A 14,822-nucleotide genomic window follows, 5' to 3' on the forward strand; every position below is an offset into this window, starting at 1 on the left:
AATAAATACTCAAATGCATGGCCATAAATGGCTGCACATCTCCACGTGCATTTTAAAAACTTACTCCCCCATGTCAGTCTGATGCAATCGTTAATAATTCCACGCTGAGAAGGATAACCATCACTTGCTCCATAACCTCGATATGAAAGCATGAAGACATTACATTGTAACCTCTGTAGCATTATACGAACCATTTCTAGACGGTGAGCAATGTTTCCAGCATTCTCTTAAAGAAAAAAATAGGATGGTTGGACCTCGGCAATCAGGAAAGAGCTTGATGAACCAAGAATGGAGTTTGATTCCGTCGGAGGACCGGAGCCAAACGTCCTCGTAGGTGAGCCGGAGTCGGGCTGACGTTATCGGGCAAGACTTGGTTAGACCAGGCAAAACCGTAACGTAAACGATCTTCTCTTGAAACGCCACCAGCAACGCCATCTCAGATCTTTATTATTTAGTATGTGTTTTCTTGTTTTCATCTTCTGATCCATAATCAACTTGTTTGTCGGATTTGGAATCAAAGGTCTCATCTTGCTGAACTGTAGCAGATCTTTGTTTATCTTGAAATCAACTTGTCCTGAGGTGTTTTCTTGTTGCACGCAATACCTCAAGTAAATCGATCATAACACATACAAATAATTGAACTTTTCTTAAAAGAGAGATTAAGCTCTGCAATCTTTGGATTATGAACATCACATATAGACCGGTGTTCGGTGCACAACCTTGTGATTAGCATGGATCCATAACAGTAAGCTAGTTAAGATAATGAACTATTAATATTTCCCTTGTACAACATCAAATTAATGCCAAGTTCAGAGAGGATTTCGTGATATATACACATAGAGAAACCATAACCAATAGACAGAGTAATTGTATGAATTGAAAGAGAGAACAATTAAACACGAAAAAAATTGAACTTTACAATTGAGGAAAATGCAAGGGTGGAACTTGGGATAATCATCATCTTGGTCAACATCACATTCATAGATATAATAAGGGAGTGTTCCATCTGAAGAAGGCTTGCATTTTCCCTTTCCACATCCCACTTCTTTGCATACATCATCTGCAACAAGAACAAATACCCAGGTTAACAGAACACCCAAAGATCCCAAAACAAATCAACCAACAACGAAAGATGAAGAAAAGAGAAAGTGAAAAAGCCAAGATGTGTTCCGAAAGAGGGGATAAAAATTCGGTTTTTAGCAATGTTGAGGTGTCGAGCCCCCATTTTCCATTTCGTTCTCCCGTGCTTTCCTCTCCGATTTCGTCGAATGAATCCGGTATGAAACCCCTGATCCTTTTTCTTTCCTTTTCTTCTCTCTTGCTTGCCTTTAAATAGCCTAGTGATTGGTTATTTTTAGAGACGTTTTAGTGTCCCACTTGGACTCAAATGCCTCAGTTTTTAGTGTTTTAATAGGACTCAAATACATTGGTTTGTTTTTTGAATCCCACTGGAATCGGGGTTGTTGAATTGTGATGATTTCATGTGGGGCCTGTAAAAATAATAAAAACAATAAATAAATAAATAATATAACACATAATATATATATATATATATATATATATTATATATATATTAAATATTATAATGGATGAAATTTGGTGTCTACACAAATTACATAATAAAGTTTTATTTTTCTATCCTAGTGAGAGTATATACCTAGGGAGACATCTTGTTATGTAATAATCATGTACGATTATTAAGTTAATGTGATGTTTTATTTCTTGAATTTTGTCTCAAGTATTTAATTGTTATTTGATTTTTCCCGTTCGATACGTAAACTTAATTTAATTATTTAGTTGGTATATAAATTTATCTTAATATTTTTTAGATCTATTTACTACTTGAATTTTTTAAATTTATTCAGCACCGAAATTTAAACAATTATTATTATGATTTTTTTATTTAAAAATATATTTAGCGTGAAAATATTAAGTATTAATAACTGAATTACGATTGTAAAATTGAAAAATAAAAAATATATTTTTACTTATCAAATACAATAACTAATATCGAACTTTGATAAAGTAAATGACTGATGGCATATTTCGACTCTTAATTTCACCATCTAGAGCCTATACAAACAAATGCATGGCTTCCGAAGCAGAAGAATTGGTCTGCTATGCCGGGCAATATCCAGTGGCTAGTGACATTATATTGCTAACATTCTAAAAGGTGAAAATAGACCCTAAAGAGTCGGTTTATTTAGTTAAAAAAGAAAAAGAAATCATAAAGGCACAAACAACTACGAATCAATTTATACTAAAATATATTACTTGAAATGGAATTTAATCATATGAGGTGACAGCAAGTGCTACCCGAAGATCATTTGAGGTTCCACATGTATACATCCGATATGTTTCTATTTCGTGTTCATAATCCCTGGGACTGCTGCTTGTGTATTGATTGCCACTGGAGTTATCGGACATTGTAAAGATGATCTCCCTCATGATCGGTTCATGGCCATTAAGATGATTGCCCATGCTTAGAACCTTTCTCCACGACTGATTAGCGGTGGGCGGCGTGAACATATTCGACACAACTTGTCTCTCATCCTGCCTTAGTTGCAACTTCATGTCAAATTCCTATGCCACAGAAATGTTTGAGGAGAAATTATAGTCAGACAATAGCTGGGAAATTTCTAGGAAAAGGATAGGCAAACTTTTCATTAGAAAAAAATCTAGGTGGGTTTTCAAATTCAAGATCAAACAAGACGTAGTAAAAAACTGCTGAACATTTGCGACTTTTTCGTTTTGATTTTATTCAGAAGCATAAAACTAAAATCAAATGGCCTTCCTAAAGAAATAGTCCACTGAAAATATATCCATCTAGAACAGTGATTTGGTAATACCATGAAAACAGAGGGTTTAATCAGTTAGAATGCTAAAACTGAGGAGATTCACGGCACAGAGGCTATATTTACCTTCTCAGTAAATACATCCACAGAGCCTGTTTCCATGGTTGGAAAGTAAAAGTAGTAGAAGTCACTGAAAATGGCATGTACGATACGTGGTTCTTGTCTAAATTTACGATGAAGAGAAGCAGCAAGTGTTAACAACTTCTCGACATGTTCAAAGACGACACAAAGCCGACGGACGTCTTCAAAAGTCTTACTGACATTAGATGATAGGTTCACTGCAACATACGAGAGTTTGAAATTTAAATGACCTCAATTTCAAAGTGGAAACTTCTAAGAATGATGGACAATACCTTGCAAAGACCTTAACGTAGATGCCATAGTCAGGTAGAGTTGGTCCATTTCCATGTTCATCTTCTTCAAGCTTCCAAAATTTGTCTGGCTCAGAGTGTCAGCTGATGCTCTGAAGGCAGTACAAACCATTTGCTCAAGCAGCTGATGTGGTCGCACAGTTTCCAGGTAATGAAGGATCTATGGAGTTTACGAAGCCAAAAGGGTCAAACTTTATGCATCATAGAAATATTGAAAAACAGTAATATCCAAATTACAGTATTTTTAGCGAAGTTTTACGTCCGAACTTAGTTTATATAGTACAATCAAGTATATATGAAATCACTTAAGAAATATCCAAGCAAATGATGCCCTGGTACTAAATCCATAAAATTTTAAAACAGCTCTTCATCAGCTCCAAATGACATCGTTGCAGCAGGAATTTTGCAGTTGGACAGCACTATCTGTGGACATCACAGTTGGCTGTGTTTTGCCTGTAAATTAATTCAATTGGAAACTAACAGAAGCATTCGCCTCTTGAAACAATATCATCACATGAGGAAATAAGCAGTTTGCAATATTCAAGGGAAAAAAGAGAGGTTAAAAACAAATTGCAAAATAAGTACAAATTGTGGAATTTGAATAATAACGATAAGCCCTTAGAGGCTTTACCTCTATAGGCAAAAGATAGAGCGAGGTATTGTAAAATCAATGGAGAAACCTTTTCTGCTACATGCAGAAATCAAAATGTCAAAAGATGTTCATTCGTCCATGTCCAAACTAACCTTCTCTCCTTCTCGGTTTGGATCCAGCAGTGGTTTCTGCTCAAAAGCTGGCAAAATGGGAGCGTCATCCCAAATCTTTCTCCAAAAGTTACCATGTTCAGACATCCGTTGTGAAAGTCGTCCTCGAGGAGGCCATTCATCCGTCACACCCTCTAGATTTGTGGATGGACCATTTGCCTCACTTTCATTATTCTCCCAATCTCCAGGTGAATACCACCGGATAAAATCTTCGAAAACCGCATCAGGATTTGCAGCTTTAAAAGCTGACATGTCTTTCACAATATGAAGAATTGTCATAAGATATTTAACAAACATGGAGCAGACAACGTTAAGGATGTATTGGAAACTTAAGCATCAAACTTTTGAGAGAAAGCTGAAATAAAGTCCAAAGAGAATCAAGAAACCATTTAACATCTAATGTATATAAGCCTGAACATGGTTGTCTCAACCCTATTTGCCTTTAGCTTCATTGGGAGGGAAATTGAAGAATCAGTCTCTTAGTTCCACTCAGACATCAAACTCAGCAATTGATTAATCTGATCAGATTCAATGACTTACAAAACTGATGAACTGAGACTAAAAGTTCCACGTGAAAATAGAAACAAACCAATCGACCCTCAAGTGATTTCAAAAAGAAGGGTGAGATGGTCTTTGTAATCAATCAGCCTTATCAGAACTATATATTAAGACATAATTCAAGATGATTCTGCATTTAAACATAACTATTTGTGCCAACTATTCAACACTTCCTTCAACAGTTTAACTCCATGTCAAAAGGCTTTATTGATGTTCAATTTCCCAATGAAACATCATATGAAATGGATTTAGTGATATCTTGAAACCACATCCGCCACTGGTAATATTTAGTGACTTACAGTAGAACATGAAAAAATAGACATCAAAGAGGAAGAGCGTTGAACCATACTTATTACCTGAAGATAACGTCTCTCTCTCCAACCGTGCAGAAAAGTTCTGTATCAAATAGTAAACAACCATCTGAGCCACTAAATGATGAAGTCGTTCATTACAACATGAAACAAAACAAATCCTATCCATCATTATAAATGAAACATGGAAAGGATAATGTACAAAGGTAAACATTTATCAAACTGAGACAAGGATAGCAAATAAAATTAATGATTTCAATAGCCCCATAAAAGTGAACAATCAACTTAATTTGCTAGATGAAGTGTTGTAGAAGAAAGCCAACTTGTAGATTTTAAATACCATATTCAGTACAACAGCGTAAACTGAAGGAAGTTGCTAGTATCAATTTTGAGACACTTGATATTAAAGCTATACACATTATTGCAATCATTAGGGCACATAGAATCTTATTTGGCTTCAGAGATAGTTTGGAAAGACGCTTGAGGGAGCAAAAGACACAAAATGTCCTTACCAAAAGGTAAAAACCAGTTTAGACGCTGAACCTGGTACTTTGTCAAGCAAAATATAAACATCTCCTTTCAGTTACTTTTGAGAAGGTGTTTTGTGGTCATTACACAACACTATGTCTTAAAAACATTAAGAAGGGCTAAAATAATGGCTACCCTGACTAATCCCAATTTCAAAACATAGACTCCAAGGTGATATGATTAAGATCCGATGTAAAAAAAAAGTTTAACAAACTGACACTCATAGAAAAACAACACGTAGGAGCTTTAGGCTTACAAATGAATCACCAAAGGCCTCAACAGCATGAAGTCGTTCTTCATGCATGTCTTCTGTCATGAGTGGTGCACTCTACAACAATTCAAAGGAAAAGACAACTGCTATGTTCAGCTTATGTATAGGATATTACTTACTGGGAAAATAAAAAAATTAAAAAAAATCAATAATGCAGAGATATAAGAGAAACCTGTGTTAATGGAGCATGCAAACTCTGACACAATTTCAGAAGCTTCATAGACCCCACAGGACCAGATGATCCTCTTCTAATAGAATTTGAACAGGTTTTATCAGCAGAATGCACATCTTGAGAATTTGCATTGAACTTTGATACAGCTGTTTTAGATACATTAAAATCTTCTGGAGTCGAGAGACTGCAAAAAGAAAAAAAAAGGTTCTCATCATATTTTTGTTATAATTCTAGTGCAAAGTGAAAATGCAACATATTTCAGACTTCATTCATGAATTGGTAAATTAGTCCTATAATCTCAATTTTGAATCGTTAGAAGACTAAAATAACTTACTAATTAACATTCCGATTTAGGCTCCACAGCTAAATTCTTACCATGCAATCAGCCCAGCTTACATATCTGCTGGAAGAAACATAGCTGGCAAAGTCGAACTAAAGTATAACCAGCTTCTCACACATCAATTATGCAAAAAGGACCACTTAGTCACTCAACAAGGTGCATAGATTCGTTGTTGATATCATATTTACTAGCTCACTCATTCTTTCCATTGCAATTTTCAGCACAACAAAGCCAACTATGTCATAATTATGTAACCTGCGACTGTCAATGACAGTAACACTTTTTCTTATTCTATCACCTAAACTTTAAAGCATGTTTTCCTATGGTTTATAAGCAACGGGTGTCTCACTCTTAAATATCTCTATGAGCAGAGAATCACTGCACTTTACTGGGTGCCATCATAAGGATAATCTAAAATGGATCTACTAGAGGCAAAAAAGAATTAATCTCTCTGAAAAAGTCAGTAAGAACATCAATTTTTTATGAAGGAACCAAAGAACTCTTGCTTCCTTAGCTCACCTGTCACGTTTCCCATCAATGGCTTGACTTTTGGCATGAAAACTAGAAGACCCCTCCCCAACTTTAATGTCTTCCTGCATTTTCAGTCAAATGAAGACTTCAAGCCAGAAACAAGATAAAGAACCAAGTCCATAAGGGAACAAGTTCAATAGATCTCGTAAGAAAGCGAGTGTTGAAAGCAGGAGAAAATTAGGGCTAAGCCCCTTTTTCATGCCTTCCACCTCGCCTTGCTCACTATCAGATAACTAAAGGCACGGACAGCAGAAAGAAACAAGACATGAAAAAAGGTGGTGATGACCTCCATATTTGCAGATGCATTGCTCTTACTTCCAGCACCGTTTTCAAGCTCCTCATTTTGTTCACGCTTCTTCTGAATACATATTGCAAGCTGACCAGAAAAAGGATAAATAATCATTTGGCCATCATATTGGTTTAATTAAAAAGAAATGTTGAAAACATTAAAAAACAACTGATTGCTGAAATAACATAAGGTGCTTCAGGAACAAGTGCCTATCAGAACGAAAAAAGAAAGCACAAGTGGATAAGGAATATACAAGTTCTCGACAACAAAATGCAATCAAGGTTATTTACTGTATGCTATGAATGAAGCAGAAACACTCATTGCAGGGGAGTTTCCGGGTGCTGGACGTGGCTCTGACACAATGGAATATGCACACAGGTGAGGACATGTAAAAATAGTCTAGACATGTTTCGACACGCAATGTACTTTTTTGTTTCTTCTTTGCCATCTTTTTCTCCGATATGGAATCCGCAATGACCAAAAGCCTATATCCTAAGGAAGTCAAATGCTTGAAAACCATAATGTAAAAGAAGAAAATAGATAGAGAAACAGCAAGAATGAAGGGCTAAATGCAGGAAAGAGTGGGAGTAGAAAGAAAAGTATCAATGTAAATATGTTACGGGGACAGAGAAAGAGGGGGAAAGTAAACAGACGGGAAAAAAAGAGACAAGTATGAGCTTAACTATCTTGTTGCATTATTTAGAATATGATGATTTAGGGCCTTCTGGCCTTGGAGTTTGAAATATTTGGTCCTAATGGGAATTTTAGGTTCAAGCTTTTGATTCAAAACTGATCTAAAAAAATTTAGAAGCTCATGTTAATGTTCTAATGACTGCTTAGTCTGTAGATCTAAGTTAAGACTGCAGTATGGATCCGTAAATAAAATGACAGTTTGCCCTCAGTCGAAGTAACTAAGGCTCTCAAGATCAAGAAAAAAACATTTTAAGACAAACCATGTTAGAGCTCAAGGGATTTGAGCTAGAAAAGTAGCAGATTAGTTAGGTAGCAAAGATGATTCAGAAATTTGCCAAGGGTTCATGAAATAATTGCATAGCAAATACAGCTATAGTTTTATTCATATGGAGATCCCAAATTTGCTGCCTAGGATGAACAAGATTCAGTGGCAATGTCCTGGTTGTGGAACTCGATGCTGATAGAGCTCAATGATACTTGCATGTTTCTCGAGATTGCTAGAGAGATTTGGGAGGTTGTTCGGAAAACGTAATCTAAGGTCAACTATGCTGCTCAAATCTATGAGATTAAGACCAAAATCTCAACCATTAAAAACAAGGAACTAAAACTGTGACCAAGTATTTGAGTCTTGTGCAAGGATTACGGCAGGAGTTAGATCATTATCAAAACATCCAAATAAGTTGAAGCGATGATAGGACAACTCCAAAGCAGTTTGTGGTGAAAAACCGTGTCCATGAGTTTCTTGCAGTTTTGAATGTTAACTTTGATGTTGTACGATTGTAGATTTTGGGCAAAACAAAGCTTTCGTCCCTGAATGAAAAACCTTCTATTATACAAAAGGGCCATCGAGGTGTTATGCTTGAATCATGAGGAGATGGTTCTGTGTTTGTTACAAAACCCATTAAACTACCCCCTACATACATTCGAAGGGGCTCTATCCAATCATCAAACCATGATTCTTTGTTTTGCACATACCGTAAAAAACCATGTACACTAGGGAGAAATGCTAGAAACTTCATGGCAAGCCAGTTGACAAAACTGCTCAAGGTATAAGTGACTATAGTCAAGCGCATCTCTTAAGCTCTCTGTTGATTGATACAGAAAAGAAGTCCTCTCCTGCGTTTAATATTGAGAAACTGAGAAACTTGTTGATCTCTTGAAAAGTCCTCTTCGATAGGTACATATTCATTGATGTTTTCAGGTATTTCTTCTTTCTCTTATCCTATTGTCTCAAAAAGAGTATTTCCTCTCATATGGGTACTAGATTTTGAGGCCACCGATCACATGACTTTCTCACCTACACTCCAAGTAGTAGCCACTCAAGGATTACCATAGTCGATGAAACCATTACCACTATAACTGGCCAAGGGGACATTTATCTTTCTAAAGATCTTATGCTAAAAATGTTCTCCATGTTCCAAATCTCTTTACCAACCGTATCTCCATCCATAAATTAACCACCAATTTGAATTGCAGTGTAACATTTTTTCCTTTACATTGTATTTTTAAGGCAATGGACATGAAGAGGACAACTGAATGTGCTAGTCATAAAGATATTCTCTACTTCTTGGAACAAATCCACAGTTTATCAGATGATAATGTTCCCATATCTGTACATCATTTCTTTCTAAGACTGTTATGTCAAACCATAATAAAATACGACTTCAACATCATCGTGTAGGTTATCCATCTTTTAGAATAATTCAGATTATGTTTTTCTTCTTTATTTAAAGGTATTGCACTTGATAAACTTCAATGTATTGATTGTGAGTTGGCCAAACACAAATGTGTTCATTTTCCTATAAGCAATAAAAAAGCTCTTGTTCCTTTGACTCTTATTCATAGTGATATTTGGGGTCAATTTACCATTCCAAATGTTACTGAAGCTCGATGGTTTGTGTCTTTTATAGACTATTGTACACGTGTCACATAAATCTGATGTTAACAATATCTTCCTATAAACTCAATTCCATCTGGCTAGATTTTTATGGGGAGGAGGGGTAGAGGTCAAAAAAATTCACTGGGTTAATTGGTCGACAGTGTGATATGAAAAAAGGGTTGGTGGTCTTGGTGCTTTGGATCTTAGTTATATGAAAAGAGCTCTACTAGGGAAATGGACTTGGAGGTTTGCTAATGATAGGGAGTCAGTGTGGAAGAAGGTAATCTGCAGTAAATATAATTGGACCCTAGTTTATTGATGTTCAATGAAAAAATTCCTGCACATGCTTCTTGGATTTGGAAATCGGTAGTTCAAAATCATTTCAAAGAGGATCAGTATGGAGCTAAGTTTCGAAGTTTGTTTAAAGCTCGAGTGGGGAATGGTGGGAGCACCAGATTTTGGTTTGATAGCTGGGCTCTTGATTCCCCTCTTAAAGTAGCTTTCCCGAGATTGTTTGTTCTTTTGTTAAACAAGAATGGGAAGCTTAATGAGTTTGGGGAGTTTCGGTCTTCAGTTTGGTCTTGGCATATTCAAATGAGAAGGAATTTACGTGACTGGGAACTGGATCAATTTTTTGATTTAATGGCTATAATTCACAATATCACTCTTTCCCATGAGATGTCAGATGGTTTGGTCTGGAGAGGGAATGGGGAAGGAATTTATACTGTAAATTCGTGTGTGAAGTCATGTTGATAAAGAGTAAACAACATAGTGGAGAAGAAAATGAACTCTTTTTATTATATATTGTGAATGGTGAAAATACATCTTTTTATAGGAAAAGTTAGGAGTAAGTTTTCTATTAGAAGTAAACTACTTAGTAGTTATCTTTATCTATCTAACTTTCTAAGAGTTAATGTTATATTAAAATACTAACTTATCTATTGCATAACCTACACTCCCCCTCAAGTTGGGGAGTAAATGTTGAAAAGATTCAACTTGGATATAATCTCATCAAAGGTAATTCTTGGAAGTGCTTTGGTGAGAATATATGCTAACTGATTCTTCGTTGAAACATAATTGAGCTTCACCGTTCCACCATTCACCTTTTCATAGATGAATTGTCTGTCAATCTCCACATGCTTCGTTCGGTCATGATGAACTGGATTCTTTGCAATACTTATTGCAGATTTACTGTCACTTTGAAGTTCAAACCATTTGTTGGCACATAACCCCAGCTCAGTTAACATTCTTTGAAGCCAAATTCCTTCGCAAATTCCAAGTGCCATTGCTCTAAATTCTGCTTCTGCACTACTTCGAGACACCACCACCTGTTTTTTGCTTCTCCAAGTAACCAGATTTCCCCAAACAAATGAACAATAACCAGTTGTAGATCTTCTATCCGTTAATTCACCTGCCCAGCTTGAATCCGAAAAAATTCTTACTATTCTATCATCACTCTTTCTAAAAATTAATCCATGTCCTGGTGTCATTTTCAAGTATCTTAGAATTCTATTCACAACCTCTAAATGTTCTTCTCTTGGATCATTCATATATTGACTCACTATACTGACAGGGAACACAATATCAGGTCTAGTAAGTGATAAATAAATTAGTTTACCTACTAGCCTTTGATACTGTTCTTTGTTCACAGGATTTCCCAATTCTTCTCTCCTTAGCTTCAGATTTGCTTCCATGGGTGTTTCAACCGGCTTACATCCCTTCATTTCAGTTTCTGAAAGTAGATCAAGGATATATTTCCTTTGGTTGATCACTATTCCTTCTTTTGACCTTGCAACCTCCATGCCTAAAAAATACCGTAAAGTTCCCAAGTCTTTGGTTTCGAACTCCTTCGCCAGTAGCTTTTTCAATCTTTCTATCTCCATACAATCATCACCTGTTAGAATGATATCATCCACATAGACAATCAAAATTGCCTTTTTGTTGTTTGAAGATGTTTTGACAAATAAAGTATGATCTGATTGACATTGCTTGTAACCATCCTGAATAATCACCTTTGTAAATCTGTCAAACCAGGCTCTTGGAGATTGCTTAAGTCCATACAAGGACTTTAGTAATCTACATGCTTTTCCTGTATTACTCTTCACACCCGGTGGAATTCGCATATATACTTCCTCCTCCATGTTTCCGTTTAGAAATGCGTTTTTGATTTCTAACTGATGAAGCACCCAATTCTCATTAATTGCTAATGACAGTAACACTCTCACAGTGTTTAGTTTTGCTACCGGAGCAAACGTTTCATGATAATCAACTCCAAAAGATTGAGTGAATCCTTTCGCCACTAATCTCGCCTTATATCTTTCAATGCTACCATCAGCTTTGTATTTTACCGTGAATACCAATTTGCAGCCGACTGGTTTTTTATCTTTCGCAAGATCAACTATAATCCAAGTATTGTTGTTTTCCAGTGCTTTTAATTCCTCTTCTACTGCCTTTTTCCACTTGGGATCTTTCAATGCTTCTTCCACCATATCTGGAACAGTAATGCTATCTACACTTGCTGTAAGGTTCTTAAAACAAGGCGTTAGCTTTCCATATGCAACAAATCTCTCAATTGGATAATTTCTGCATTTTCTTACTCCTTTCCTTTGAGCAATCGACAAGTCATTATCATCAATTAAAGCATTTAATTCAGTGGAAGAACTCTGATTACCTTCTTCATTCTCCAAAGGATTCTCGTTCGGTTCCGGTTCATGACAGTGTCCATGCTGTGTGGGAGACTTGGGATTAGGTTCAGGGATTGATTTAGAAATTGGTTTTTGTTGTCTCTTGTAAATCTGCAACTCGGATTGAGGTATTTGAGGCGAAGTGATATGTTGATCATGCCGAGGTAAATATGTTTCGATGGACTGGTTTGGCAAGGATACGTTTTCTGGGTTCGGTAGTGTTGTTTGGTTTGGCTGTAGCGATTTTGTAGGCTTATTCGACTGGTTTAACTGGTTTGACGGTGTTGGTTGATCAAAAAGAGCTAGCTGCAAATCAAGTGACAATTGTTGTGAGTCAATAAACTGATATTCATTATATGACTCCCCTTGAATAGCAGTTTTAAGGAAAAAATGTGTTATTTCAAAGAAAGTAACGTCCATAGTAATAAAGAATTTCTTTGTACGAGGATAATAACACCGAAAGCCCTTTTGAGTCGATGAATAACCCAGAAACACACACCGAAATGCTCGAGGATCTAATTTGGACCTGAAAGGAATATTGTTATGAACGAACACAGTACAACCAAAAACTCTAAGGGGTAATAATGAAGTCATCGGTTTAAAATTGGGGAAAAACTGAAGAAAAACATCTCTCGGACACTTAAATTGTAACGGTTTACTAGGGAGACGGTTAATCAAATAAGTGGCAGTTAAAAGGCTTCCCCCAAAAATAGTTAGGAACATTTGTGGAAAAAAGTAGAGAACGAGTAACTCAAGAAGATGCCTGTTTTTTCGCTCAACAATCCCATTTTGTTGAGGAGAATTGATACACGAAGTAAGATGAATAATCCCGGTTTCCTGAAAGAAAGAATCCAAAACATTGACAAAATACTCACTACCATTGTCAGAATGAAACATTTGGATTGAACACTGAAATTGGGTTTCAACCATCTTATGGAACCGTTTAAATATTTCACAAGATTCAGATTTAGTTTTCATGAGAAAGGTCCAGGTAGTACGAGTGTGATCATCAATAAATGAAATAAACCACCGAAACCCATGTAAAGATGCGACCCGAGATGGTCCCCAAATATCACTATGGATCATGGTAAATGGTTTGGACGGTTTATATGAAGGTAGATAAACACTCCTAGTTTGTTTAGCAAGTAGACAAATATCATAAGAAAAAGATTTTGGACTCTTATTGACAAACAAATGTGGAAACAATTTTGCAAGATAAAAGAAACTGGGATGTCCTAAACGAAAATGCAATAACATAACATCGGTTGAAGGTTCAAGTAAAGGAAATTGTTGTATAAAATGGTAGGAAGTAGATGGGTGGGAAAATAAAGTTGCTGGAAGTAGGTAAAGACCCCCACAAAGCCTAGCACTGCCAATCACTTTCCCCGAGCTAGAATCCTGAAATTCACAAAAATCAGAGTTAAATTTCGTGATACAGCATAAATCGGCAGACAACTTGCTAATAGAGATAAGATTGCAAGTAAGATTGGGAACATAAAGAACATGAGATAACAAAATGTCCTGATTTATTCGAATAGACCCATGATCGGCAACACCGGATAGAGAACCATCAGTTGTTCGAATATGAGAGATAGACGAGTCGGCATGAAAAGTATGAGAGCTGAAGATCACCTGTCGTATGATCACTTGCACCAGAATCCACAACCCAAGTAGGAGTGGTGGATGTATTAGCCAAAGTAGCAGAAGGAATTCTACCTACAGGTACTGATTGGGAATGAGTGTTTAACTGACTAAAAAACTGTTGCAACTCTTCCATTTGTTTTTTAGTAAACGAACTTCCTTGTAAATCAGTATTCACAACACAGTTTTCTTGAGTATTACGTTGTTGATGTTGTTTTGAAGACTTCCCATCAGTAGGCTTGCCATGTAATTTCCAACAGGAATCCCGCGGATGGCCAACCTTCTTACAATAGTCACACCAAGGTCTCCCCTTCTTTGGCCGAGTAGTAGTTTGAGAGTGAGGGATATAATTGTCACCATTCAATCGGTGACAGGTGATAGAGGCTGAAGAAACATCAGAATGAGGTGAATTAATGAGGATTTCCAAAGTGACCTTCGATGAAGAAGTGGTGGAATTCATGATCGACGACTAGATTTAGGGTAAAAAAAGAAAAAGAAAAAAATCGGCTAGATTTAGGTGAAGGATCGGTCACCTAACTGATATCATGTTGATAAAGAGTAAACAACATAGTGGAGAAGAAAAGTAACTCTTTTTATTATATATTGTGAATGGTGAAAATACATCTTTTTATAGGAAAAGTTAGGAGTAAGTTTTCTATTAGAAGTAAACTACTTAGTAGTTATCTTTATCTATCTAACTTTCTAAGAGTTAGTGTTATATTAAAATACTAACTTATCTATTGCATAACCTACAAGTCATGCTGTTCAGTTTTGACAGCAAACTCCTTTTGGATGAAACACATTTGGAAGGGATTGGTGCCCCATAGAGTGGAGGTCTTCATGTGGCAGGTGGTGCAGCAAAGATTGCCAGTAAAACTAAAATTACAAAAGAGAGGAGTTTCAGCTATTGTAGATGTTGCTTGTCCTTTATGTAAAA

The 14,822-nt window shown here is 36.2% G+C and overlaps 1 protein-coding gene and 1 long non-coding RNA gene across 2 annotated transcripts in view; one reads left to right on the top strand and one right to left on the bottom strand.

Moving 5' to 3' along the window:
- The first annotated feature begins 1,191 nt into the window (after positions 1-1,191).
- On the top strand, positions 1,192-11,047 carry LOC120186172. Its single transcript, XR_005522186.1, has 3 exons — positions 1,192-1,204; positions 9,964-9,967; positions 10,841-11,047. It is a non-coding gene; the product is annotated as an uncharacterized LOC120186172 (long non-coding RNA).
- LOC120186162 (rab3 GTPase-activating protein catalytic subunit-like) overlaps positions 2,229-14,822 on the bottom strand; it is a 35,737-nt gene continuing 23,143 nt past the window's right edge. The window contains exons 14-22 of the mRNA XM_039190179.1: positions 6,986-7,075; positions 6,688-6,770; positions 5,829-6,012; positions 5,642-5,713; positions 4,903-4,942; positions 3,971-4,242; positions 3,209-3,386; positions 2,922-3,133; positions 2,229-2,583 (exon numbers count right to left, since the gene is read on the bottom strand). Coding sequence (XP_039046110.1) covers positions 2,287-2,583; positions 2,922-3,133; positions 3,209-3,386; positions 3,971-4,242; positions 4,903-4,942; positions 5,642-5,713; positions 5,829-6,012; positions 6,688-6,770; positions 6,986-7,075 — 1,428 coding nt within the window. The 3' untranslated portion in view covers positions 2,229-2,286. The remainder of the gene's footprint in view (positions 2,584-2,921; positions 3,134-3,208; positions 3,387-3,970; positions 4,243-4,902; positions 4,943-5,641; positions 5,714-5,828; positions 6,013-6,687; positions 6,771-6,985; positions 7,076-14,822) is intronic.

Source organism: Hibiscus syriacus, unplaced genomic scaffold (assembly GCF_006381635.1).
Source record: "Hibiscus syriacus cultivar Baekdansim isolate YM2019G1 unplaced genomic scaffold, ASM638163v2 tig00004004_pilon, whole genome shotgun sequence".
NCBI classification, from domain to species: domain Eukaryota; kingdom Viridiplantae; phylum Streptophyta; class Magnoliopsida; order Malvales; family Malvaceae; genus Hibiscus; species Hibiscus syriacus.